This window comes from Aythya ferina (genome assembly GCF_964211825.1).
Source record: "Aythya ferina genome assembly, contig: HAP1_SCAFFOLD_72, whole genome shotgun sequence".
NCBI classification, from domain to species: domain Eukaryota; kingdom Metazoa; phylum Chordata; class Aves; order Anseriformes; family Anatidae; genus Aythya; species Aythya ferina.
Window position 1 is genome coordinate 23,711 of NW_028181438.1, and position 26,147 is coordinate 49,857.

General features: G+C 50.2%; 1 protein-coding gene and 1 pseudogene across 2 annotated transcripts; both read left to right on the plus strand.

Moving 5' to 3' along the window:
- Nucleotides 1-3,266: 3,266 nt before the first annotated feature.
- Nucleotides 3,267-4,202, plus strand: LOC311428400 (olfactory receptor 14J1-like; annotated as a pseudogene). Its single transcript has one exon. The product of its transcript is annotated as an olfactory receptor 14J1-like (transcript).
- Nucleotides 4,203-24,856: 20,654 nt separating this feature from the next.
- Nucleotides 24,857-25,540, plus strand: LOC311428402 (olfactory receptor 14C36-like; the record flags this gene model as incomplete). The annotated part of the gene is made up of 1 exon (XM_084539872.1): nt 24,857-25,540. The coding sequence occupies one exon, from the start codon at nt 24,857-24,859 to the stop codon at nt 25,538-25,540; it is 684 nt and encodes a 227-aa protein (XP_084395998.1).
- Between the last annotated feature and the right edge of the window lie 607 nt (nt 25,541-26,147).

Genomic DNA, 26,147 nt, shown 5'->3' on the forward strand with positions numbered 1-26,147 from the left:
GATCTGATTTGTCAAGCAGGTCCTGCTTTGATAAACTCAACTGGGCTTATCAAAGGGCCTGATCAGCTGGTTGTCCTGTTGTGTGATGGTACTCAAGATAATCTGCTCCATGAGTTTCCCTGGCTCAGAGGTCAGACTGACAGGCCTGTAGTTCTCGGATCATCCTTCTGTCTCTTCTTGTAGATATCCATCATATTTGCTAGTTGACAGTTGACAGGGACCTCCCCTGATAGCCAGGACTGCTGAAAAATGATGGAAAATGGCTTGGTGAGTACTTCAGCCAGCTCCCTCAGTACCAATGGGTGGATCCCATCTAGCCCCCTATACGTCTGCATATCTGGGTGGAGTAGCAGTTCTCTAACCATTTCCTCATGGATTATGAGAGCTTCATTCTGTTCGAGGTCCTTATCTACCAGCTCAGGGGCAGAGTATCAGGGTAACAACTGGTCTTGCTGCAAAACACTGAGGTAAAGAATGCACTGAGTACCTCAGCCTTTTCATCATCTCTTTTAATTCAAATGAACAAACAAACAAAAACCATTTTTATTGTCTTTAACAGTAATAGACATATTGAGCTCCAGCTGGGTTTTGGCCATTCTAATTTTTTTTCTTTGCCCAGCCTAACAACATTTAGGACTCCAGAGAAAATGATAGGGCTTCAGAGAAAATGACAGCATACATGAGAAGCACAGAAAAAATGGAACTGGGCAACCTTCCATCCTCTACCCTTCTGTGAGCCTGTTCTGCAGCTCCATTCAACTAGTTACTCCTCTACTGTTCACACTCTCCTACAACTGCTGATACTGTTATCTTGTGAGAGCACAATTAGAATGAGACATCTCCCTGCAGATATTAACAGCTGACAGAATGTGGCATCTGTCCAGAGGAACCTTGAGAACTGCAGGATTTTCCCTATACAAACTTCTTGACATTGAGAAGGAGAAGAGCCCAGTCCTGCACTGGAGGAAGAGGAACCCCACACATCAGGGCAGACTGGGACTGTGCTGAGTGAGCAGTGCCCAGGGCACCACGAGGGATGCCATACGAGCAGTAGTGCCTGCTCACCAGGAACCAGGCCAGCTTCCTACAGAGCTGCCTTATGAGGAGCATAGCCACCAAGAAGATCTGGATTGTCAGACTCAGCTCACATCCAGTGTGACACCACATGGACAAGTGTCTACAGCTAGCTGGTAAAGAGGTACATGGGAGTCCCTACAATATCCTGATCTGGAGAGGAGCTAGGGCTATGGAAAGGCTGAAAGTCCCAACAGGACCCAGGTCTTTGTGTCTATGGCTATGGCTGTTGTCTCTGCCAGTGAGACCTACGAGGAGAGAGCACCAGGGCCTCATTGTCTCCTTGCCCCTACCCATGAACCAGGAAGGGGTTGTACCATTCTCCTGAACTTGGCAATGCACATCCCCATCTCCTACTGCCCCAGGAAGAGCCCTGAGCAAGGTGTAAAGGGAAAGGTTCTCTCTCCCAGAGGCAGGGTGTCAAGGTTTGGCCCTTGTGCTTGGTGAAACGCATCCACTTCGTCTACACCTCAGTGTCACCTTCACATTGCCTTTGTCTCCTTGTCCTCACTGCCTCCAATGTTCTACTCTAACGAGCTCCGAGGGGGAGCTGTGTCAGTGCTGGCCATCAGGGGGACACTCCAGGAAATATACATCTGACATGGACTTCTGAAGAGATGTCTTCAATTGTCTCTTAGTACTTGAGGTCTGTGGGCTCATCATCAAAGCCCCCAGAGGAGTAATTACAATGCCTTGGGTTGCTGAGCTGGGCCGGGCTCCTGGGACAGAGAGAGCTCCTGGCAAGAGGCCCTGGTGCAGAGAGACAGCTCTGCCCAAGAGCAGCTCGTCTGCAAAGTGCAGTAGGGCTGGGGGCTCTGACCACAGCTGGCATGGGGAGAGGAGAGAAGGAGAGAGGGCTTGGAGGCAGTTGGGAGAGGGAGGATGCTGAGCGCTGACCGCAGGAGAAATCTGCACAGCCCTTGACGAGGTAAGTGTCTGGCTGCAAGGCCATGCAGCTGCAGGTCCTGGAAGGGTCTCCTCCTGGGTCTTGTTTCTGGGAAGGCAGTGGACAATGCAGTAGGCTTTGAGAGTCCTGCTGGATTGCACTGAGAGGTGAGGACGTCTGGCAGAAGCCCCTTGGAGTGCCCTAAGCCAGGTGCCCCCAGTCAGACCAGAACACCCTGCCGTGGCCACCTATGCCAGGCTCTCTGTCAGCTACCCCGTAGCTCCTGCAGCCATGGAGGTGCCCCTTGGCAGGGTCCTGTTGGTGGCAGGGTGCTGCAGGGCAGCGCTGAGCACAGCCGCATGGGATGGGGTCTGTGAGCATGGGCAGGGGGAAAGAAGAGGTGGTTGCAGATCAGAAGCTCCCGGCAGGAACAGCTGCAGGCAGCAGAGAGAGGGGCAGGCGGCCAGAAGGAGCTGTTGCTAGAAACGCTGTGGAAGGGGGGATTCGGGCACCTCGTGGCCATGCCCTGCAGTGCAGATGCCTTCTCCTTGAGCAGTCCCTCCCTGGCTTCCTCTCCCCTTGCATCCCATGGGCTGTGGGGCAGGCCTGGCCAGCAGAGCAGGCAGAGCTCAAACGAGGAGAAGCTCTCAAGCTCCTTCTGGCTTGCTGTGGCTCTCCTCAATTAGCAGCCATCTAATTTTTTTTTTATTTTTTTTTTTTTCCTCAGGGAAACACCAGAGTGGGATGGTCCTGTAGCTCAGAGGAATGACAAAAGTGACAGAGCTGCACTGGTCAGTCTTCACCAAGGCACGGTCCCTTTGCCTCCTGGCACCCACAGGATTTCTCTGGGAGTGCACAGGTAATGTAAGGGAGTTCAAGCATCCAACACCTGTCATAAGCATTAGAAGTGTTATTGAAAGCTAAATTAAAAAAAAAAGGGGGGGGGGGCAAAAAAAAAAAATAAAATACCTGCAGCTCTGCTCTGCATTGGGTTGTTGACAACAACACTGAAAAGCTCATGGATGTGCCAAGTGGACGGCACTTGAGTTTCTCCCATCTTCCTGCTTCCATCCTGCAGCACAGCAGGAAGGACTCCTCTGGAGCCCACAGCAGCCCCTGCTCCCAGTGCCACTATCAGCCAGCACCAGCTGGAGCTCAAGCAAGAAAGCTGCAGAAAGGTTCTCCTGCAAACAAATGCTCGGGCTGGGGGTGCTCTAAGGCTTGTAATAAGTCTCCCTCAGAGAAGTGTGTACTAACTTGTTCTGCCTTATCCTCTTCAACAGACAGCTGTGTTTAATGTCAGCAAATGCCCAACGTCAGCACCGTGAGTGAGTTCCTCCTGCTGGCATTCGCAGACAAGCGGGAGCTGCAGCTCCTGCACTTCGCGCTCTTCTTGGATATCTACATGGCTGCCCTCCTGGGCAACGGCCTCATCCTCACCGCTGTAGCCTGCGACCACCGCCTCCACACCCCCATGTACTTCTTCCTCCTCAACCTCGTCCGCCTCGACCTGGGCTGCATCTCCACCACTGTCCCCAAAGCAACAGCCAATGCCCTCTAGGACACCAGGGCCATCTCCTATCAAGGCTGTGTTGCACAAGTCCCTTTCATAGTCTTCTGTTTTGATGCAGAGTATTCCCTTCTCACTGTCATGGCCTACGACCGTTACGTTGCCATCTGCAAGCCCCTGCATTATGAGAGCCTCCTGGGCAGCAGAGCTTGTGCCCAGATGGCAGCAGCTGCCTGGGGCAGTGGCTCTCTCCAAGCTGTTCTGCACATGGCCAACACATTTTCCCTGCCCCTCTGCCACGGCAACGCTGTGGACCAGTTCTTCTGTGAAATCCCCCAGATCCTCAAGCTCTCCTGCTCAGATGCCTACCTCAGGGAAGTTGGGGCACTTGTCTTTACTCTTTCTTTAGTATTTCTTTGTTTTGTTTACATTGTGGTGTCCTATATGTTGATCTTTAGAGCGGTGATGAGGATGCCCTCTGAGCATGGCCAGCACAAAGCCTTTTCCATGTGCCTCCCTCACCTGGCTGTTGTCTCTATGACTGTCAGCACTGGTTTGTTTGCCTACCTGAAGCCTCCTTCCGTCTCTTCCCCATCCCTAGACCTGGCAGTGGCATTTTTGTACGTAGTGATGCCTCCAGCAGTGAATCCTGTAATCTACAGCATGAGGAACCAGGAACTGAAAAATGCTCTCAGGAAATTACTTTCATACATACTTCTTAAGCATCATTAATATGCTCACCAGCCTAAAAATACTGAGCGAATATCTCACAAAATATTTTCTGATTTTTTTTATTTTTTTAATTTTTATTTTTTAACGTGTGATAGTATTATTTTAATTTAAGGGAATTTCTTCTTATCCTCCTACATATTGATTTTTATTTTGACCTAGTCATCTACGGTACTTCAAGAACCAATCTTCCAGTGTAGATAAAGACAATAAAGAAGCCATTAGATATTCACAGCTCTCAGATCCCATCTCATTCTCCCAATGGAGAAGGGGCTCAAGGCCAAAAGCACTGCTGTCACATTTAGGAATAGCTCAGCTGGCCATTGGGGCTGCCCATCACTACTCAGTGGGGCAATCTGGAGCTTCACGGACTGGAATCTGGAGCCGCTCTGTGCCTGGGCCAGGCCTCTTGTGCTGGCCCTGTGGGACACAGATACTCTGTGCTAGGGATCTCCCAGGCAAGAGACCAGGGCTCCTGCAGCTTCATGGACCTCCATCGCCTGAGCCATGGCTGGCCCCAGCCTGGGGACTGCTGGGGAGGCCCAGAGCCGCTTTTGTCCCAGCAGCTGAGGTACCTTGCGAGGGGCTGGGGCTGTGGTGGCCATGCCCAGAGCCCTGCAGCAGCCTGCAGTGGGCACTGCCCTGGGGCCAGCCCAGCCTGGGCTGCTGGGCTGGGCTGGGCATTGCCCAGCAAAGGGCAACAGCAGCGTCAGGGAGTGGTGGCAGCATGCAGGGGAGGGCTCCCAGCAGGGCTTGGTGCTGCAGAGCCAGGACTGCGTGAAGGGAGCCCAGAGCTGGAGGGGCAGGGGAGAGGAGGCTGCACTGGGCCCTTGCTGACCTGGTCAAAGCAGAAAGGGGGCCCAGGGCATTTGCCCCCTCACCGCAGCCTGCCAGGACCTGCAACGCACTAATGGAGTGTCCAGGGCCAGCCAGCCCCTGCATGGGGATCTGCTGCCCGCCTTGCCCTGGCCCTCTCCAGCGCCCTCCTTGCTGCTCTCTGATACACGCCAGCACCTCCCAGTGTGTGCCATCCAGCACATCTGCTGAGGGCCAGTGCGGTTGCTGCTGGGGCAGGGAGCTCAGCATGGCCCTTGAAGCCCCCTGCCCTGGACCTGCCTCTCCCCTTGGCCTCAGCCCCGGCCCCGGCCTTGTCTCTGCTGGCAGGAGTGCTCTTGGCATGCACTTCCTGGCCTCCCCTCACCAGCGTACAGCTGCTGCCCACTCACGCTGCTGGCACAAATTTGTCCTCACCAGCAGCACCACCCCTTGGGCTGCTTCTCCTGGTGTTGCACACACCACTGTCTTGACTCCTTGTCTCTGCTGGGCCCCACCTTCCACACCCAGATGCGTCCCTTGGCTGTCATCGCCTTCTCCCCTGCCACATGGGGTGACAGTGCCATAGTGGGACATGTTTCCAGTGGGCCGTCTACCAGACACAGTAATGAATACTATGAGCAGGACTAAAGGGGTCTTGCTTCCAGCCAGGGGGATGCAGGGAGGAAAGGGACAACTGGGTTTACTGGACTGTGTATATTTAATGGCCTGGCACATCAGACCCACAAATGTATCAGGCTCTACTGGACACCGGTGCACAGTGTACCCTAACGCCATCAAGACTTAAAGAGGTAGAACCCACCTATATTTCTGGAGTGACAGGGGATCCCAAGAGTTAACTGTTTTGGAGGCTGAAGTGAGTCTAACTGGGGAGGAATGGCAAAAACACCCCATTGGGACTGGCCTGGAGGCTATGTTCATCCTCGGAGTATACTGCTTCAGGAGAGTGTAAGGAATGTTTCAGCAATTCGTGTCAATAGAGAGCTTGAAGGGTAAACCTTGAGTCTCTGATATCTGGGGGGGGGTTCAGAATAACTGCTAACTATTATGACTATTGCATGGGACACTACACTAGTCTCTGTATCTGGCCAAGAGATTAAGGACAAGGGGAAAGCTGAAGGACAACTGAAAGAGAAAGCTTGCATGGGACTCTGCACAAGTCTCTGACATCTGGCCAAGATGAACAAAGAGGAAGGAAAAGAAAAAAGCCTGGGAGGAAGACTATGAGCCTTCAGCATGAGAGAACCCCCAGAGGGACCACTGGAGACTGCTACTCATGTGCCATTGGGAGGGTTCAGATTCTGGGAACTAATTATAGTAACCCTGCCTTTACTAGAAGTAGTAATGAATATGTATTAGCCTAGGAGCATAAAAACCAGCTGCTTGATGTAACTGGTGTGCATCTTGGTTGAGCAGAGACTCCTGGTGCACCCAGTGCTGTTTGCTTACCTCTATTCGCTTAAAAATTTGTAAACTTTAATTGTAATTCTATTTGGGACTTAGTCATTTATTACAAGAGAGTACTTCGAAGTTCCAGAGGGCACTACTGGTGGGGCTTTGGCATCGCTGCCTTGGAGACTGGGGACAGTAAACAGTTGTCTACCTTGCTTGGCCTTCCACAGAATCCTTCTGTTGTGGGTTTGCTGAGGGTTGAAGAACAGCAGGTGCCAATGGCTACCATGGCGGCGCACCTGAGGCAGCATCATATCACAGAATCACAGAATCACAGCATTTCTAAGTTGGAAGAGACCTCAAGATCATTGAGTCCAACCTCTGACCTAACACTAACAGTCCCCACTAAACCATATCCCTAAGCTCTACATCAAAACGTCTTTTAAAGACCTCCAGGGATGGTGACTCCACCACTTCCTTGGGCAGCCTGTTCCAATGCCTAACAACCCTTTTGGTAAAGAAGTTCTTCCTAAGATCCAACCTAAAACTCCCCTGGCACAACTTTAGCCCATTCCCCCTCGTCCTGTCACCAGGCACGTGGGAGAACAGACCAACCCCCACCTCTCTACAGCCTCCTTTAAGGTATCTGTAGAGAGCGATAAGGTCGCCCCTGAGCCTCCTTTTCTCCAGGCTGAACAAGCTCAGCTCCCTCAGCCGCTCCTCGTAGGACTTGTTCTCCAGACCCCTCACCAGCTTCGTCACCCTTCTCTGGACTCGCTCAAGCACCTCGATGTCCTTCTTGTAGTGAGGGGCCCAAAACTGAACACAGTACTCAAGGTGCGGCCTCACCAGAGCTGAGTACAGGGGGACGATCACCTCCCTAGCCCTGCTGCAAAACTGTTTCTTATGCAAGCCAGGATGCTGTTGGCCTTCTTGGCCACCTGAGCACACCTCTGGCTCATATTCAGCCGACTATCAACCATCACTCCCAGGTCCTTCTCTGCCTGGCAGCTCTCCAACCATTCATCTCCCAGTCTGTAGCTCTGCTTGGGGTTATTGTGCCCCAGGTGCAGGACCCGACACTTGGCCTTGTTGAACTTCATGCAGTTGACCTCAGCCCATCGGTGCAGCCTATCCAGATCCTCCTGCAGAGCTTTCCTACCCTCAAGCAGATCGACACACGCACCTAGCTTGGTGTCATCTGCAAACTTACTGAGGGTGCACTCAATGCCCTCATCCAGATCATCAATGAAGATATTAAAGAGGACCGGCCCCAGCACTGAGCCCTGGGGAATGCCACTAGTGACTGGCCTCCAACTGGACTTGGCTCCATTCACCACGACTCTTTGGGCCCGGCTATCCAGACAGTTTCTAACCCAACGAAGTGTGTGCCAGTCCAAGCCAAGAGCAGCCAGTTTCTTGAGGAGAATGCTGTGGGAAATGGTGTCAAAAGCCTTGCTGAAGTCAAGGTAGACCATATCCACAGCCTTGCCCTCATCCACCCAGCGCGTCACTTTGTCATAGAAGGAGATCAGGTTCATCAAGCAGGACCTGCCTTTCATAAACCCATGCTGACTGGGCCTGATCGCCTGCTTGCCCTACAAGTGCTGCGTGATGACTCTCAAGAGAATCTTCTCCATGAGCTTTCCTGGCACTGAGGTCAAACTGACAGAATTGTAGTTTCCTGGGTCTGCCCTCCGGCCCTTCTTGTAGATGGACGTCACGTTTGCTAGCCGCCAGTCAACTGGGACCTCCCGCGATCGCCAGGACTGCTGATAAATGATGGACAGTGGCTTACCCAGCTCCTCTGCCAGTTCTCTCAGTACCCTTGGGTGGATCCCATCCGGCCCCATCAACTTGTGCACATCCAAGTGCCGTAGCAGGTCACCAACCAGTTCTTCGTGGATTATGAGGGCCACATCCTGCTCCCCATCCCCTTCCACCAGCTCAGGGTACTGGGTATCCAGAGAACAACCGGTATTGCCGCTAAAGACTGAGGCGAAGAAGGCATTGAGCACCTCCGCCTTTTCCTCATCTCTTGTAACTAGGTTTCCCCCCGCATCCAGTAAAGGATGGAGATTCTCCTTAGTCCTCCTTTTTGTGTTGATGTATTTATAAAAACGTTTTTTGTTATCTTTAACGGCAGTAGCCAGATTGAGCTCCAGATGAGCTTTGGCCTTTCTAATTCTGTCCCTGCACAGCCTCGCAACATCCTTATAGTCCTCCCTAGTGGCCTGCCCACTTTTCCAAAGATTATAAACCCTCTTTTTTCTCCTAAGCTCAAGCCACAATTCTCTGTTCAGCCAGGCCAGTCTTCTTCCCCTCCAGCTCGTCTTTGGGCACATGGGGACAGACTATTCCTGCGCCATTAAGATTTCCCTCTTGAAGAGCGCCCAGCCTTCCTGGACTCCTCTGCCCTTCAGAACTGCCTCCCAAGGGACTCTACCAACCAGTGTCCTCATCAGCACAAAGTCAGACCTCCAGAAGTCCAATACAGTGGTTTTACTGGTCCCCTTCCTGGCCTTGCCAAGAATAGAGAACTCCACCATTTCGTGGTCACTCTGCCCAACACAGCTCCCGACAATCACATCCTCCACCAGTCCTTCTCTGTTTGTGAAGAGAAGGTCTAGTGGGGTGCCACCCCTGGTAGGCTCACTAACCAGCTGCGTCAGGAAGCTATCTTCCACGCTCTCCAGAAACCTCCTAGACTGCTTTCTCAGGGCTGTGTTGTGCTTTCAGGATATGTCAGGGAAGTTGAAGTCCCCCATGAGAACAAGCACTGAAGATTTTGCAACTTCTGTCAGCTGCCTGTAGAATTCCTCATCTGTCTCCTCATCCTGGTTTGGCGGTCTATAACAGACCCCGACCAGGACGCTAGCCTTGTTGTCCCTGCCGATCCTAACCCAAAGGGACTCGACCTTGTCATTCCCAGCCTCGAGTTCCACAACCTCGAAAGACTCTCTAATATAGAGAGCCACACCACCACCCCTTCTGTGCTGCCTGTCCCTTCTGAAGAGCTTATAGCCAGTCATTGCAGCACTCCAGTCATGAGACTGGTCCCACCACGTCTCCGTGATGGCAACCAAGTCGTAGCCTGCCTGCCGCACGATGGCTTCCAGCTCCTCCTGTCATGCTAACTTCCAGCTCCTCCTTATCATGCTAACCGGGACTCCCTGATTGCCATCCATGAGCTAGTTCATTGACTGGAGAGCCAAGGTGTAGCTGTAGAACTTGGTAGCCTGGTTTAGTGATGGACTTGTCAGTACTAAGGTAAAGATGCATGACCTGGGTTACACATCCTTGAGCAGTGTAAGGCAAAATGCAATTCTTTTTGCCTTCTGCATCTATAGCACAGGAAGCATGACTTTGCCCTACTCTATTGACTGGGCAGGTCTTTTCATATTACTCTGTTTATGTTTCTGTTACTGGAAGGGCACAATTTCCCAAAAGAGGCCTAGCTTGTGGGTACAACTACAGCCACTTGAAGAAATATTTTCTTTACTTTTCTTCCAGAGTTTTCCACAGAAGACCAATGAGAGACCATGGATGTCCAGGTGTTTACTAATATTCAAGCTGAATTTCTCAGATTCCAATGGTTATTTCAATTATTTTATTTTATTTTATTTTATTTTATTTTATTTTATTTTATTTTATTTTATTTTATTTTATTTTATTTTATTTTATTTTATTATTTTTATTTATTTTAATATATTTTATTATTTATTTTGTTCCCAAAGAACACCTGACTTTTCTTAGAAAGGGTTTCATGTGTTGGGCTGGGCTGCAGTTACAGGGACAAAGACCACTGCTGGCAGTGGAGGTGTAAGACCTCCAGACTCTGCTTTTTCTCCTGATAGAGGTCTCCAAAGAAGTCACCCTGGATGAACAGCAATAGAAGAATGATGCTCAAAACTGAAATGCAGCAAAATTCAGCCTTTAAAAACAGAAAAAATTGTATTAGGTGCTTTTGGAAATCTTCTTTCTTAAATATACCATGAAAGTTCTGCAATTAGCTGCACAAGGCGTGAAGGTTAGAAGAAAACTATGGAAGAGATGTTAGGAGTTTCTTCATTTTAATGGAGAAACGCGCCAACACCTTCTGCCTTCTCCTCTGCAGGCTGTCCTATGCTGTCCCACACTTTGCCCTATTTCCTGGAGTCTGCAGAACCCCCTTCTCAGTTCACCACCTTGCTCTCATCCCTTGATTTCACCCATGAATCGTCAACCCTCACCAGCTGTTCCTTGAAACACAAAGCCATGGTCTGATCAGAGAGTCACCTCTGACACCGCGGCTCAGCCCTTTGAGGGACATTTCTTCTTCCTCATGGCCAATGCGTAACTTCCAAGGTACACTCCCTGGAAGTCTTTCTCTCCTGCTCTTTCCTACTACTAATGGAAGCTCCGTCAGGATGGAACCATTCCTAAAAGGCATCCCAACCCATCAGGCTCCTTGCAGCCTGGCAGCCAACCAGACACATGTCACCTCAGCAGCATCTTCCAAGCCATGGGCCTGCTGATGGCCTTGCAGCTTCTTGGCTACACACAGCCAAGCTTTGTGCCTCCTGCTGTGCAGTCATGGACTCAAGCAGAAGGGACAGGACAACCCATATGGGGGCCTTCTTTCTGTCTGGGTCCTCCTGGGTCTGGAGGCAGAGGGGATCCCCCAGTCAGCATGCCAACCAGGTGCCTTCTGCTGGCCTAGCAGGGCCACTGGCAGATGTCAGCTGGAAAGTACAGATCCCAGGGAGAAGGCAAGGCTGACCTGTCAGCTTCAGAAAGAAGTGACCTCACAGTCCCTTTCCGTGACATGTTCCTGCTGCTGCCCTATCCACTGCAGAGACAGAAGTGACCTCACAGTCCCTGCCACAGTCACATTCCTCCTGCTGTGACAGGAGATCCTGAGGTAGAGCTGGCAGTGCTGCTGTGCAGAGCCAGGGACTGTGATGCCCTGGGACCCCCGGGAATGCTGCTCGGGGGGGCAGCAGACCCAACTCCTTGGGGATCTCTGCTGCTGAGCCCCTCTCCATCTGCCCTGATGGCTCAGCAGCATAGGGCTGTGCTTGGAAGGACCATGGGGTGTCTCTAAGGGCACAAAGGGCAGGCATGTGCTGCACCAGACCTTGCCCACGGCACTTCAAAATGCTTATCCTCAGTTACTCTGCAGTCTTATGGGCCTTTGCCTGATGACTCTTCACCACCACTTCTGGCATTGCAGAGCCCTGCTTTAGCCCATTGTCTCCTCAAATTCGCCTTTTCCTTTACCAAAACCTTTTTTGGATGATCACTCATTTTATGAGGTTCTAATCACTGCCCACTGAACACCTTGTTCCTGCAGATCTTCTGACTTCTCCTGGCAGCTCCAGATTCCTCTCCAGGCCTGCATCAGCCATCAGCCCCGCTGCAGGGGGTGTAGTCCCATGCAGATGAATCCAGTTGTCTACTTTGGCAAGTGCCACCATAAAGAGAGCTCTTGGTGCAGTCCTTGATCCCTCACAGATCACCCTGGGATTTTCAGCCTGTGTTCTTTACTCCATGAAGAGGCCCAGAAAACAGAAGAGCAGGGAGGAACCCCTTCTCTCTATTCCAGACAGTAGCATTGGAAGAGGCATCCAGGCTTCTTGGTTTGCCCTGAACAGCCCCTTTTGTTACTGTTTGGTTTTTGTTTGGTGCTAGCAGGGAGGCCAGCTGTGACAGAGGACTGCACAGTGCCTGCTGCTGCCTGCTGGGACACGGATGCCACTGCAGAGACAACAGGACTGGCATCAAATTACATGAGATATAAAGTCTAACCCAAATACAAGAAACACAAGAGACCAATGTGGAAGCCAAAAGAAAGCAGCAGTGAAAAGGCCACATCCTGCTGCTGGCCATGGCTCCAGGGAAGCAGCAGCCCCGACCCGGAGGCAGCAGAGAGGCAGAACCCAGCGGGCAGTGAGGGGCAGCCCCGGGGGCCACCGGGGCTGCTCGTTCATGTGTCAGCTGGGCTCTTGTCCCTGAGCCCCTCCTGCGTGCCGGGGTTTGCTCCCCCAGCTCCAGAGGAGATGGGAAGACGTGGCAGCTGAGACCAATGAATTTCTGCTGGATTCTTTATTGTCTTTATCTACACAGGAAGCCTGGTTCTATAGGTAAATCTTTAACAAGTAGAAGGCTAAGAATAATATTATTTATATCAGAAACAATAGTTAGTGAAAATAATAACACAGACAAATGTAAACTAAGAAAAAAATTCTGAGAAAAATAGGTGTTTCTGATTATAGGCTAATTGTTATAGGTGAAGAAGCTGAAGAACATGTATTGAAATGGCGTCTTCACTGCATCCTTTAGTTCCAGGTTCCTCATGCTGTAGATGAGGGGGTTCACAGCTGGAGGCACTGGTGATGGGAAGAGATTGCAGTTGAGACCAATGAATTTCTCCGGGTTTCTTTATTGTCGTTATTTAAACATGAATATTGATTGTAAAGGTATTTGAAATTATTGACTTAATAATAATAATAATAATAATAATAATAATAATAATAATAATAATAATAATAATAATAATAAACTAAGAGACTTAGAATAACATTAAATCAAAGCCACAAGTTAGAGGAAATAATAATAAAGAAAATTACTTTCTAGAATTTGCATGGAGTCTTTTTTTCAGAAATCCTGTGTGTCCTGTTAGTATTATATGCACATTATTTCTGCTGAAGAAAGATGTATTCAAATAGTTTCCTTACTGCATGCTTGATCTCCTTGTTCCTCATGCTGTAAATGAGGGGGTTCACTGCTGGAGGCAACACTGAGTATAGAACAGCCACCACCAGATACAGGGATGGGGAAGAAATGGAGGGAGGCTTCAGGTAGGCAAATATGCCAGTGCTAAGAAACAGGGAGACCACAGCCAGGTGAGGGAGGCACATGGAAAAGGCTTTGTGCTGGCCATGCTCAGAGGGCATCCTCAGAACTGCCCTTAAAATCTGTACATAGGACATCACAATGAAAACAAAACAACCAAAAACTAAAGAAACACTAAAGACAAGTGCCCCAACTTCCCTGAGGTAGGCACCTGAGCAGGAGAGCTTGAGGATCTGGGGGATTTCACAGAAGAACTGGTCCACAGCGTTGCCGTGGCAGAGGGGCAGGGAAAATGTGTTGGCCATGTGCAGGACAGCATTGAGAAAGCCACTGCCCCAGGCAGCTGCTGCCATCTGGGCACAAGCTCTGCTGCCCAGGAGGCTCCCATAATGCAGGGGCTTGCAGATGGCAACGTAGCGGTCGTAGGCCATGATGGTGAGAATATAAAACTCTGCTGTAATCAAGATGACAAATATAAAGACCTGTGCAGCACAGCCTTGATAGGAGATGGCCCTGGTGTCCCAGAGGGCATTGGCTGTTGCTTTGGGGACAGTGGTGGAGACGCAGCCCAGGTCGAGGCGGACGAGGTTGAGGAGGAAGAAGTACATGGGGGTGTGGAGGCAGTGGTTGCAGCCTACGGCAGTGAGGATGAGGCCGTTGCCCAGGAGGGCAGCCAGGTAGATGCCCTGGAAGAGTGCGAAGTGCAGGAGCTTCTGCTCCCGCATGTCTGCAAATGGCAGCAGGAGGAACTCACTCACAGAGCTGCTGTTGGACATTTACAGGTTCTGCCACGGAGTCCTGCTCAAGACAGAGGAAGACTATTTACCACAGAATTATGTGAGAGGAATAATTTCCATTTCTCTTTTAAGCCTCCCTCTGCAAATATCCGTAGACCTTTGGCGGGTCTTTTTCATGCCATATTAGTGATGCTGCCTTAGGGCCTCCATGGGAGCAGGCAACTCTGCTCTGGACAATGCAGGAGTCAGTCCTGACCTACAGCAAGAGATGAAGAACATAGGTGGATTTATATTTTCTATATTATGTTCTAGCTGCCCCACCACACCTGAGGACTGTCTGTAAGGCATAAATCCTGGGCACTTCTGTTGCATTCCAAGTGAAATCCTGTGAATCGTCAGAGGCAAAAGTACTGTCCCTTTAGTTCAGGTTGTACTTTCAGAGGGGACAGCCGATCTGTCTATAGAGGCTGGTCTCTTCTGCTGGCATGTGTATGAGCTGTAGGATAATTATGCTCACATGTTCACCTGAAAAGAAGCAGGACACTGCTGAATCCAGGCTCAGAGTGCACATCTCCAGACACCTCACCCTGTCCCTGTATTTGCCATTCCCCAAGCACACCGAGGGTTCACTTCATATGCATGTGAAACCCCATCCCCAGCCAGAATCACAGAATTGCAGGGGTTGGAAGGGACCTCAAGAGATCATCTGGTCCAACCCCCCTGCCAAAGCAGGTTCCTTAGAGCAGGCTGCCCAGGTAGGCATCCAGACAGGCCTTGAATATCTCCAGAGAAGGAAACTCCACAACCTCCCTGGGCAGCCTGTTGCAGAGCTCTGTCACCCTCACCGTGAAGAAGTTCTTTCGCATGTTGGTGCGGAGCTTCCTGTGCTCCATGTTTTGGCTATTTGCTCCATGTTCTGTCCCCACAAACCACTGAAAAAAGGTTGGCCAAATCCCTCTGTCTCCCACACTAAGATATTTGTAAACATTGATGTCGTGGTTTAACCCGGCCGGCAGCTAAACACCACACAGCCGTTCGCTCACCCTCCCCCCTCCCTCTCTGGGATGGGGGAGAGAAATGGAAAGTGAAGCCCGTGAGTTGAGATAAAGACAGTTTAATAAGACAGGAAAATAATAATAATAATAATAATGATAATAATAATACAATGATGATAATAGTACTACTAATAATAATATGTACAAACAAGTGATACACAATGCAATTGCTCACCACCCGCTGACCGATGCCCAGCCTAACCCCGAGCAGTCCGGCCCCCTCCCCCCGGCTAGCCACCCCTATATATTGTTTAGCATGACGTCAGATGGTATGGAATACCCCTTTGGCTAGTTTGGGTCACCTGTCCTGGGTCTGTTCCCTCCCAGCTCTTACTGCACCCCCAGCCTGCCTGTTGGCAGGACAGAGCAAAAGGCTGAGATGTCCTTGGCTTGGTAGAAGCACTGCTCTTCAACAATGAAAACATCGGGGTGTTATCAGCACTCTTCTCATCCTAAGCCAAAACACAGCATTCCACCAGCTACTAGGAAGAAAATTAACTCTGTTCTAACTGAAACCAGGACAATTGATAAGATCCCCTCTCAGTCTTCTCTTCTCAAGGCTGAACAGACCCAGGTCTCAGCCCTTCCTCATAGTGAGGATGCTCCAGGCCCCGTATCATCTTTGTGGCCCTCCGCTGGACTCTTTCCAGGAGATCCCTGTCTTTCTTGCACCAGGGAGACCAGAACTGGACACAGCACTCCAGGTGAGGCCTGACCAAGGCAGAGTAGACAGGGAGGGTCACCTCCCTTGACCTGTCTCCAAGCTTCTTTTAATGCCTGGAAACAAGAACAGCAGCAGCACGGCCAGGTGGAGAAGCCAGGAGGAACACCAGCGTGCTGCTGCCAGGGGAGGCAAGGCCAGGGAGGGACAGACGGACACTCAGCAGACCCTCCTGTGCTGCAGCTCTGCCTGCAGAGGAGGCAGCTCCTGCTCATTGCAAATGCTGTGTGCTCTGCTTTGGCCTGCAGACACCTCTCAAAGACAGGGCACTGGGTATCACAGAGGGTTTGCAGCTCCTAAGGTCAGCTAGGATAAAACCTGAGAGGACCACAATGATGATGTTGGTGCAGTCTGTGGGATGAGGTGTGGGAAGGGACTTCACAAAGTTAATCACTGGCACTTTGATTTGTCAATGCAATGCTCCAGGAGTCTCAGTCTGCTGTACAACCCCAATAATCCATTACTATGAAATCTGCCTCCCCTCCATGGCAGGAATCTCAAAACACAGACTGCAGAAAAAGCCTTACCCTTCAGATAAACCAAGCGTCAATCTTCCTCTTGAAATGCTTCCTCATAATGCCATTCTCTAAAGCACTTCAGAAACAGAGAGACCCATCCTGACAGATACTATCAGCCATCAGATGTGCCAGCTGTAGAAGACCCTCTGGCAACCCCACCTGCATTGCCCTGCTGCCAGAGACTCACAGTGTCAAGAGCCTGCAGATGTGTCCTACCACACGCTGCCCTCTGCTGTTGCGCTCCTCACTGCCTCCAAGCCCTCTCTCCTCTCCTCTCCCTGTGCCACCTGCGGTCAGAGCCCCCAGCCCTGCTGCGCTGTGCAGAGGAGCTGCTCCTGGGCAGAACTGTCTCTGTGATGCACTGCCCGCTTGCTAGGAGCTCCCCTTGGACCCAGGAGCCCGGCCCAGCTCAGCAGCACAGCACCTGCTTTGCTTGCTTGCTCTGTGCCGTTGGGCTCCCTCGAGGTGTCCCCAAGGCCTCAGGGCTGACAGCACCTGAAGGCAGCAGGGTCTTTGCTGGGGTGTGGTGTTTGAGGCAGACCGAATTCATCACCGACTGCCCTTCTCTGAACACAGGAAGGATGACTTTTACAAGGGTGATTTGTGCTTTTAGACTGTGGTTGTCAAACATGTTGTGCTTTAACCTGTCAGGCACCTCAACACCACACAGCTGTTAGCTCACACCCACCCCTAAAAAGACAATGGGTTGAAATAAAGATAATGTAAAAGGACAGAAAATGAAGAGATAGGAATAACAGTAACAATACTAATAATAAATAATAATAAACTTTATTTTTATTATTGTTATATGTATAAAGCAAGTGATGAACCGTGAATTGCTCATCACACACTGACCGATGCCCAACCTTTCCCCAAGCAGGGGTCCCACAGAACCTGGACAGCCTGCATTAGGCTCTCGTGTGCAGGTCCTTTGACCTTACTTTGTTATAGGGCAATAGAGGTTTTCAGAAGGATTTGGAACATTTGCTTCCCTTTCTCAAATACTTCTGCTGTGTTGCCCCATGTGATGGGGCATCAGTATGTTGGAAGTGTTCAGGAGCTTCCCTGTGTTCCAGGGCAGTCTGGATCAGCCCATGGCAAAAGTAGCCCTGGGGCAGTTGATTCCAGGTGGGCAGGACACCCCTCCATGTGAAAGCTAAGTGTGGCCTTCGTACTGCCACCAAAGGGATGGAGAAAAATGCATTAGCAATATTAATTGTGGCATAGCACTTGGCTGCCTTTGACTCCAGTTCGTACTGAATGAAGTTCTAGCATGCCTGGCACAGCATCACTCAGTGGTGGTGGGACTTCATTCAAGCCACAGAAGTGCACCGTTCTCTTCCACTCACCATTAGAATTTTGCACTGTCCATATGGGACTATTAAAGAGTGAGAGAGTATTGCTGATCACTCCGTGGCTCTCCAGCTCATAGATGGGACTCAGGGAGTCTCTGTTAGTGCAATATTGCCTCAGGTGCACTGTTGTGGTAGCGATTGGCACCTGCTGCTCATTGGCCATCAGCACCTCCACTGCAGAAGGGTCCTGTGAAAGAGTGGGCAAGGTAGACAACTGTTTCCTGTCCTCTGTCTCCAAGACAGCTATGCCATAAGCCCACCAATACCCTTGTGGACCTTTGAAGTACCTGCTCCTGAAGTAGTCTACGCCAAGGTTACACAGAGCCTCCAGGCCAGTCCCAATGCGTTGCATTTTCCACTCCCCCATTAGACTCACTTCAGCCTCCAATACAGTTAAGTCTTGTGTTTGATGTGCCAGGCCAATAATCCTCAAAGTCCAATATACCTGATTGTCCTCTCCCTCCCCCAGGGTGAAAGCTGTGCCCCTCGAGTCCTGCTCATAGTATTCTTTACTCTGTTTGGAGGGTTGACCACTAGAAATTGGAGCAGCAAGTGTCTCAGAAGAACCACTTTTTGACAATGTTTTTCCTTGTGCTTCATGTATCCGTGCCTGTAAGGTGGAGGTCAATTTTTGCATCGCATTTTCTCATGGCCTCTCCATGGTCACACAGTCAAAAGCACAGGATAGAAACTGGTATGTACCCACTATGTTACCTTTCTTGAGCAGAGGGATGCTTACATCTGATAGCTGAGCTATTGGTTCGTGCAGGTGGGGAGGAAGCCATATTCTCTTGGAGCTGTTGGACCTCTTGGGAAAGTTTCTTTCTGGATGAGACACAGGCCCATAGGGAAGAAGAGAGACTTTCTTTGTAATGCCATAGTTGGCTAGCCAATTCATCCACCATGGGTTCCTCTTGGTCTTTCCTGGTCATCACTGCCAATGGGTTGGCATATGATGATGGTGTGTTCTGTACAAACTCCTGCCACATGGGTCATGTGCACTTGACTTCATCTGGATCTTTGGATAGCTGTTTGTTATCTAGGTTTCTACAGATCGCCTTCAGCATGTCTAATTTCCTCAGGAATGGATACCCCTCTGCATGGTGGTCCACTTTCCTGGTTGACGTACAAGATCTTTCAAGGGAGACCTTTCCTTCAGGCATGATGGGAGTAAGTTCCTTGTGCCCTTTTCCAATGGCTTTGTCCATCAGCCCTTCCCTAGAGGGAGATTCTGGCTGCTTGGCTTCCCTGCTCTCCAATTCCAGGCTATTGGCCCTGTTCTCCCCCCACTGGAGCAGCCAGATGACAATGTGCTCACCAAGATGATTGCTGAAATCTTTTCCCATACCTCGTAGCTTACCCTGGGACAGGGACCATTTGGTTTCTGATGCTTATATGATTTCTTCTGCTTTGACCTCCTGCTTCCAAGATGGCCCAACTTTGGAGAAACCTGCCTCATCTTCTTTTTCCTCCTTTCTTGTCTGGGTAGGAGTTTCCTTCCTTTCTAAAGAAAAACTGAGTTTTTCACACCCACTGTTTTCTCTTGCAGGTAGAGGCAACCGATACTGGCTTAGGTTGGTTCTCTGGCCCAGTGATGTGGCCCATTGCAGGGGCTGGAGTGGCTGTAGGGACCATCACAGGAGTTGTTCTGGCTGCGGGGCCTTTTGGATGAGTTGGAGTGGCTGCAAGGCCTATTGCAGGTTTGGGAGTGGTTATAGGGCCTATTATAGGGATGTGTTTAACCATTAAGCCCTGTAGGGCCTGTAGCAGGGTTTGGAGTGGCTTTGGACAGGCTCTGGGCCTGTCAAAGGGGCTGGAGTGTGCCCGCAGGAAAAGTCATAGTGGTTTGAGAGGCGTGGACTGTAGCTTCATAAGCATACCTTAACCACCAGCATATTGCAGTGATTTGTGTCTCTTTGAAATTGCTGGGATGATGACACAAATTTCTAAGCATTTCACAAGTTTTTTTAGGATTCTGCACTTGCTCAGAGGTGAAATTCCAAAGCACTGGACATGCCCACTACACTAGACGTCTGCCCAGATCCTCGAACTCTCCCTGCCACTCCTAACTTTCCTGCCTCTGGACAGATCTCTGGATGGCATGTTTAAGTAATTGTTTAAACTTAAACAAAAACTGAATGGTATTCAGGAGACCTAAAAATAGGAACATGCTGGTTTGACCATCCCAAGGATATTCAAAGCTTTGAAGAGCTATTGTAATTAGCCTGGAAGAGAAGCATGAGGTGAAGGAGAAAGGGAGAGTGAAGAAGTGGGGAAAAGCATCCCCCACCACCCTGCATAGATTTACTCCCTGAGGAGAAAAGACAAAGACTGTAATTCTTAATAGTTTCCAAGAGATGAAGAGATGGTTCCTGAGGTATTGAGGGGGCAATAATTTGATCCTATCAGAAGTCAATGTTATCCAATACAGAAAAACAGTAACCTTAAACCAGCCCCCAGAACTGACAAACAGCATGACATGGAAGTTACTAATGTGCTATACAACACAGTTCTGAAAGGAAGCACAACAGACCCCAGATCAGAAAGATCAATATTGTGATCAGCAACTGTTAAACTGATCTAATGCTTATAATAATTTATTTTTAAAATGCTCTGGTCAGATCTGTCATCTCAACCTTTGTGCTCCACGCTAGGCACCAAGAAGACTTGCTGTGGTTTGACCCTGCAGGCAGCTCAGCACTACAAAACTATTCACCCAATGGGTTGGAGGAGAGAACTCAGAGGAAAAAAAAAAAAAAAAAAAAAAAAAAGTAAAAGTTCATGGGTTGAGATAAAGGCAATTTAATAGAACGCAAAAGGAATTATTATTATTACTATTATTATTGACACCAATCGACTAAGGTCATGACATTTTTGTGTGTGTATCAAAAGACAGGAAAGGTGGTGGTGATTAATCAGAAAGTGACAGAGCTGAGCATGACATAGATTGTATGGAATAAGTGCTGGACATTATCTTAGTTTTGTCTGAGATAGAGTTAATTTTTCTTCCTAGTAGCTGGTATGGTGCTGTGTTTCATATTTACAGAATCACAGAATAGTTCAGGTAGGAAAAGACCTTACAGATCACATAATTCCAACTCACCTCCCATGGGCAGGGAAACCTTCCACTAGATCAGGTTGATGAAAGCCCCATCCAAACTGGCCTTGAATGCATTAAGGGATGGGGCACAGATCTAATAGATCCGTGTCCTTCTTACACATGGAGCCCCAGAGCTGAATGCAATCCTTGAGGTGTGGCCTCACCACGGCCAAATACAGAAGGACAATCACTTCCCTACGTCTGTTGACCACAGTATCCTTGGTACAAGGCAGGCCTTCTTGGCCAACTTAGCACACTGATGGCTCATATTCAGCCGACTATCCACCAATATCCCCAGGTCCTTTTCCCCTGGGCAGCTGTCCAGCCGCCCTTCCCACAGCATTGCATGGGGTTGTTGTGCCCCAAGTGCAGGACCCAGCACTTGGCCTTGTTGAACTTCACGCAGTTGGCCTCAGCCCATGGGTACAGCAATCAACAAGACAGAAGTCACCTCAGCAGCATCTCCTGAGCCATGGGCTGGCTGCTGCTCTTGCAGCTTCTTGGCTACACACAGCCAAGCTTTGTGCCTCCTGCTCTCCAGTCATGGACTCAAGCAGAAGGGACAGGACAACCCATATGGGGGCCTTCTTTCTGTCTGGGTCCTCCTGGGTATGGAGGAAGAGGGGATCCCATAGTCAGCATGCCAACCAGGTGCCTTCTGCTGGCCTAGCAGGGCCACTGGCAGATGTCAGCTGGAACGTACAGATCCCAGGGAGAAGGCAAGGCTGACCTGTCAGCTTCAGACAGAAGTGACCTCACAGTCCCTTTCTGTGACACGTTCCTGCTGCTGCCCTATCCACTGCAGAGACAGAAGTGACCTCACAGTCCCTGCCACAGTCACATTCCACCTGCTGGGGCTGGAGATCCTGAGGCAGAGCTGACCTCTCTAGTCCCTTAGAGACAAGGGTTCACTTTTCTGGATTAGAAATTTAGCAGATGGGCTGTTCTGCTTAGGGTGTCAGGTCTGTGGTTAGGTTATGGGCAAGCTTTGTGGAACAGTTTTTTGTTTTACATCTGCCTAGAAGTCTAGGTTTAATGGAACATGTTAATGCTAGTATTGAAGGCAGGGATTAGGGTGAGGACAAGAGTAAAGGCAAGGGCAAAGGACTATGGGCTGAGTTTTGCTTCATGGAATACTTTGAGTTCAAGCATTAGAATAGGGATTCTTGTCAGGGTGTTGGAGTAGCATTTAGGTTTAGGGATTACTCTTTAAAACTCTTCAAATGTGGGTTTTCTTTAAAAGTGGTTACTCTTTAAAATTGGCTAACGGCCTTACATCAATGTTTTAATTCTGTGTTAAAGCAGCATCAATATTAGCTGAAGCCTCTTACCTCTACTAAATTGTTGTAGAGGTTCACTCATCCTTCTCCCTCCCTCTCTAGGGATGTCCGGATCAGCCCCTGGCTTTGTGTTTCATGGATTAATGAGGGCAGATTGAGAGAAATCAGTCAAGTCAGGAAGGTGCTCAGAGCAAGGTGAGAGCAAGGTGGGGATCAAGGTGGGTATCTAAGTCCTGCAGGGAAACAGGTGCAGACGTGACAGCATAGGTGTTGTGGTTTAACCCGGCTGGCAGCTAAATACCACACAGCCGTTTGCTCACCCTCCCCCCTCCCTCTCTGGGACGGGGGAGAGAAATGGAAAGTGAAGCCCGTGAGTTGAGATAAAGACAGTTTAATAAGACAGGAAAATAATAATAACAAAATAATAATAACAATAATAATGATAATAATACAATGGTGATAATAGGAAAATAATAATAATATGTACAAACAAGTGATGCACAATGCAATTGCTCACCACCCGCTGACCGATGCCCAGCCTAACCCCGAGCAGTCCGGCCCCCTTCCCTGGCTAGCCACCCCTATATATTGTTTAGCATGACGTCAGATGGTATGGAATACCCCTTTGGCTAGTTTGGGTCACCTGTCCTGGGTCTGTCCCCTCCCAGCTCTTACTGCACCCCCAGCCTGCCTGTTGGCAGGACAGAGCAAAAGGCTGAGATGTCCTTGGCTTGGTAGAAGCACTGCTCTGCAACAATGAAAACATCGGGGTGTTATCAGCACTCTTCTCATCCTAAGCCAAAACACAGCATTCCACCAGCTACTAGGAAGAAAATTAATTCTGTTCTAACTGAAACCAGGACAATAGGACAGCGTGTGGTGGTTATTGTCAAGTATCTTTTGCAAGATGAAACCCCCGACAGAGCCAACAGCTTTGTCTGCTGGGCTCTGGCCCTTGTCTCCGTCAGTGATGCCTATGAGGAGACACCTCATCCTTACAGCAGTAGGGCCTCAATGCCTTCTCATCCCCCTCCAGGAGCCTGGGAGATGTCCTCCTGTAGCCTTGTACTTGGCACTTACCCACCGTGCACTGACCCAGGAAGAGCCCTAAACCCCACTGGAGGGACAGCATCTCCCTTCCCAGAGGTTGGGGTCAGGGCCCGACTGTTGGACTTCATGGGACACATCAAGGTTTCCTCAGCATCAGGGCCTTTCCTGGGCCTTGGTCTCCCCGTCTTCACTGCCTGCCCTTTTCTGCTCTAACAAGTCCATGGGGAGGCCTTGACAGTAATGTCCCTCAGTGGGACCGTTAGCACTGTGAGAGGCTTTGGAGTTTGCATCAGACTTGGACTACTTGAGAAGCTGCTTCAGCCACCCAGATAAAGCTCCTCTGCCAGGCACAGCATTGCTGGGGGCACTGCGTGCAGCTGGCATGGGGAGAGGAGAGAAGGGGGAGAGAGGTTCAGGGCAGCCTGGAATAGGAAGGCAGGGGAGAGCTGGCAGAGGGAGAAAGCTTCCCAGCCACCTCCCCATGGTAAGTCTCTGGGTGCAGGGCAATGCCACTGCACACCCTGCCAGGCTCTCCTGGAGCTGGCCCAGCCCTCAGCTGATGGGAGCTGTCAGGAGGATGCTTGGTGTTGGAGCTGAAGGGCATGCAGGGCTTGTGTGCTGCAGGGTCAGCATGCAGGGCCCGAGGGCTCCTGTCTCTTGAGGCCGGCTGCAGGCTGTGAAGCCGGGGATGCAGGCAGGGGTGCCCAGGGCTGTGGTGCAGAGCAGGGTCCCTGCTGTGCCCCAGAGGCTGTGTGCCGCGGCAGGGCCTCTGCTACCTGCCAGTCTCCACAATCAGCCTGCCTGGGGAGCTGCCCAGGGGCTGCGGGGAGAAGCTGAGGGTGGAAGGAGCCCCCCTGGTACCGCAGGGCAGGGCAGGGTCCTGCTGCTGCCCAGAGTCTGCTGCCTGGGGCAGGCTGCTCACAGCCCCACACCTCCCTAGGGCACTGCACTGCAGAACTGCCCGGCAAGAGCTACCTGAAGGCAGTGCACTTTTTAGAATCTGCTTCATTTTCCTGCCCATGTGCTGAGGCAGAAGGATGGTAATGGAGTAGGAGCATCTGTAGTAGAGACTAAGGCTCCTCGAGCATTGCTGCTGCTCTGAGGCACCTCACACACCTCCGCACACAGACTGTACCAACGCCACCTTTGCTGTTTCTTGAGGAGTTATTTGACCTTCTCCATTCCTGCAGAAAGGGAGATGACCTTGCCCAGTGGACTTCCCAGATCACTTAGGGTTCCCTTTTACCTGTTGCTGTAGACTAGGACTGACTGCTGCAGAGCCCACAGCACAGCCCCCTGCTTCTTTTGGCACCCTCAAAACACCAAGCAGAAGTAAGCCAAGCAGCTGCAGAAAGCTCTTCCTGTGAAAGGAATGGGAAAGGATGTGTTGTGTGTGACTGTTCTATGAGACATACAAAGTATTTTGGTCAGAGAAGTCCTTAAATTTTACAATGTCACTTCTTCTTTTGGACAAACTACCTTGCTCAGGGGCAATAAATGTGTAACAACAGCTCCATCACTGAGTTCCTCTTGCTGGCATTCACAGAAACGCGGGAGCTGCAGCTCCTACACTTTGCGCTCTTCCTGGGCATCTACCTGGCTGCCCTCCTGGGCAACGGACTCATCCTCACTGCTGTAGCCTGCGACCACCGCCTGCACACCCCCATGTATTTCTTCCTCCTCAATCTTGCCCTCAACGACCTGGGCTGCATCTCCACTACTCTGCCCAAAGCCATGGCCAATTTGCTCTGGGACACCAAGGCCATACCCTATTCAGGATGTGTTGCACAGCTCTTTCTTATAACATTTTGAATTTAGCAGAACTTTCTCTTCTTACTGTCATGGCCTACGACCACTACATTGCCATCTGCAAGCCCCTGCACTACGGGAGCCTCCTGGGCAGCAGAGCTTGTGCCCAGATGGCAGCAGCTGCCTGGGGCAGTGGCTTTCTCCAAGCTGTGCTGCACATTGCCAACGTATTTTCCCTGCCCCTCTGCTGTGGCAATTCTCTCAGCCAGTTCTTCTGTGAAATCCCCCAGATCCTCAAGCTCTCTTGCACAGACTTGTACATAAGGGAAGTTCAACTTACTACAGTTACTGCTTTTCTATTTGGGGGTTGTTTTGTTTTCATTGTGCTGTCCTATGTGCAGATCTTCAGGGCTGTGCTGAGGATGCCCTCTGAGCAGGGCAGGCAAAAAGCCTTTTCCACATGCCTCCCTCACCTGGCTGTGGTCTTCCTCTTTCTCAGCACAGTTATCTTTGCCCACCTGAAGCCCCCATCAATTTCCTTCCCTTCCCTGGATGTTGTTCTGGCATTTCTGTACTTGGTTGTGCCTCCAGTAGTGAACCCCTTCATCTACAGCATGAGGAACAAGGAGATCAAGGTTGCCATGTGGAAAGTGATGACTGGGTGTTTTTCTTCAGCAATATATTGCCTGCCTTCTTCTCTAAATCACTCGTAATGCAAATCATGATAGGTGAAGCCAGTGGGTATTATGTTCTTGTGTTTTTATTGGTGTTCTGCTTTTTCTCAATTTTATTTTATCAAATATTTTCCACAAAGAAATATAATTCTTCATTTTGCTTGAGTATTTAAACCAATTAAAGTGACTTTTTGTCTTATATCCTTCCTCTGAGACATTTTCTGTGGCTTCAGGGACAGTGTGCAGCAGTGGAGGGGAAAAGAGTCGTGGCAGTCCAGCCTGGGAGCACCAGCGCTGGGTCCATGCAGAGCTGCTCTCCTGCCACTGACACCCTCTCCTGCTGAGCCCTGTTGGCGGTTTAAGGCCTGGATGCTCCTGTAGCTTGGTGCCAGTGCTGCTGTGAGGCTGTGCTGGGACTGCAGGCAGGGACAGGCAGTTGGCACATGAGTGACACAGCTGGCCTCCAGAACAGAATTTCCCTCCTAAAAGGGCCATGCCTGAAGGCTCACATCATCTTTCAGAGTTGCCGTCACATCAGAACATGCTCAACAAGAGTCCCAAAGGCTCCCTGGGATATAGGATGTGCTGGGAGAAGAGCAGGGCCTGTCCAGGTGCAGGAGAGACACAGGAACAGAAACCCTTTGCA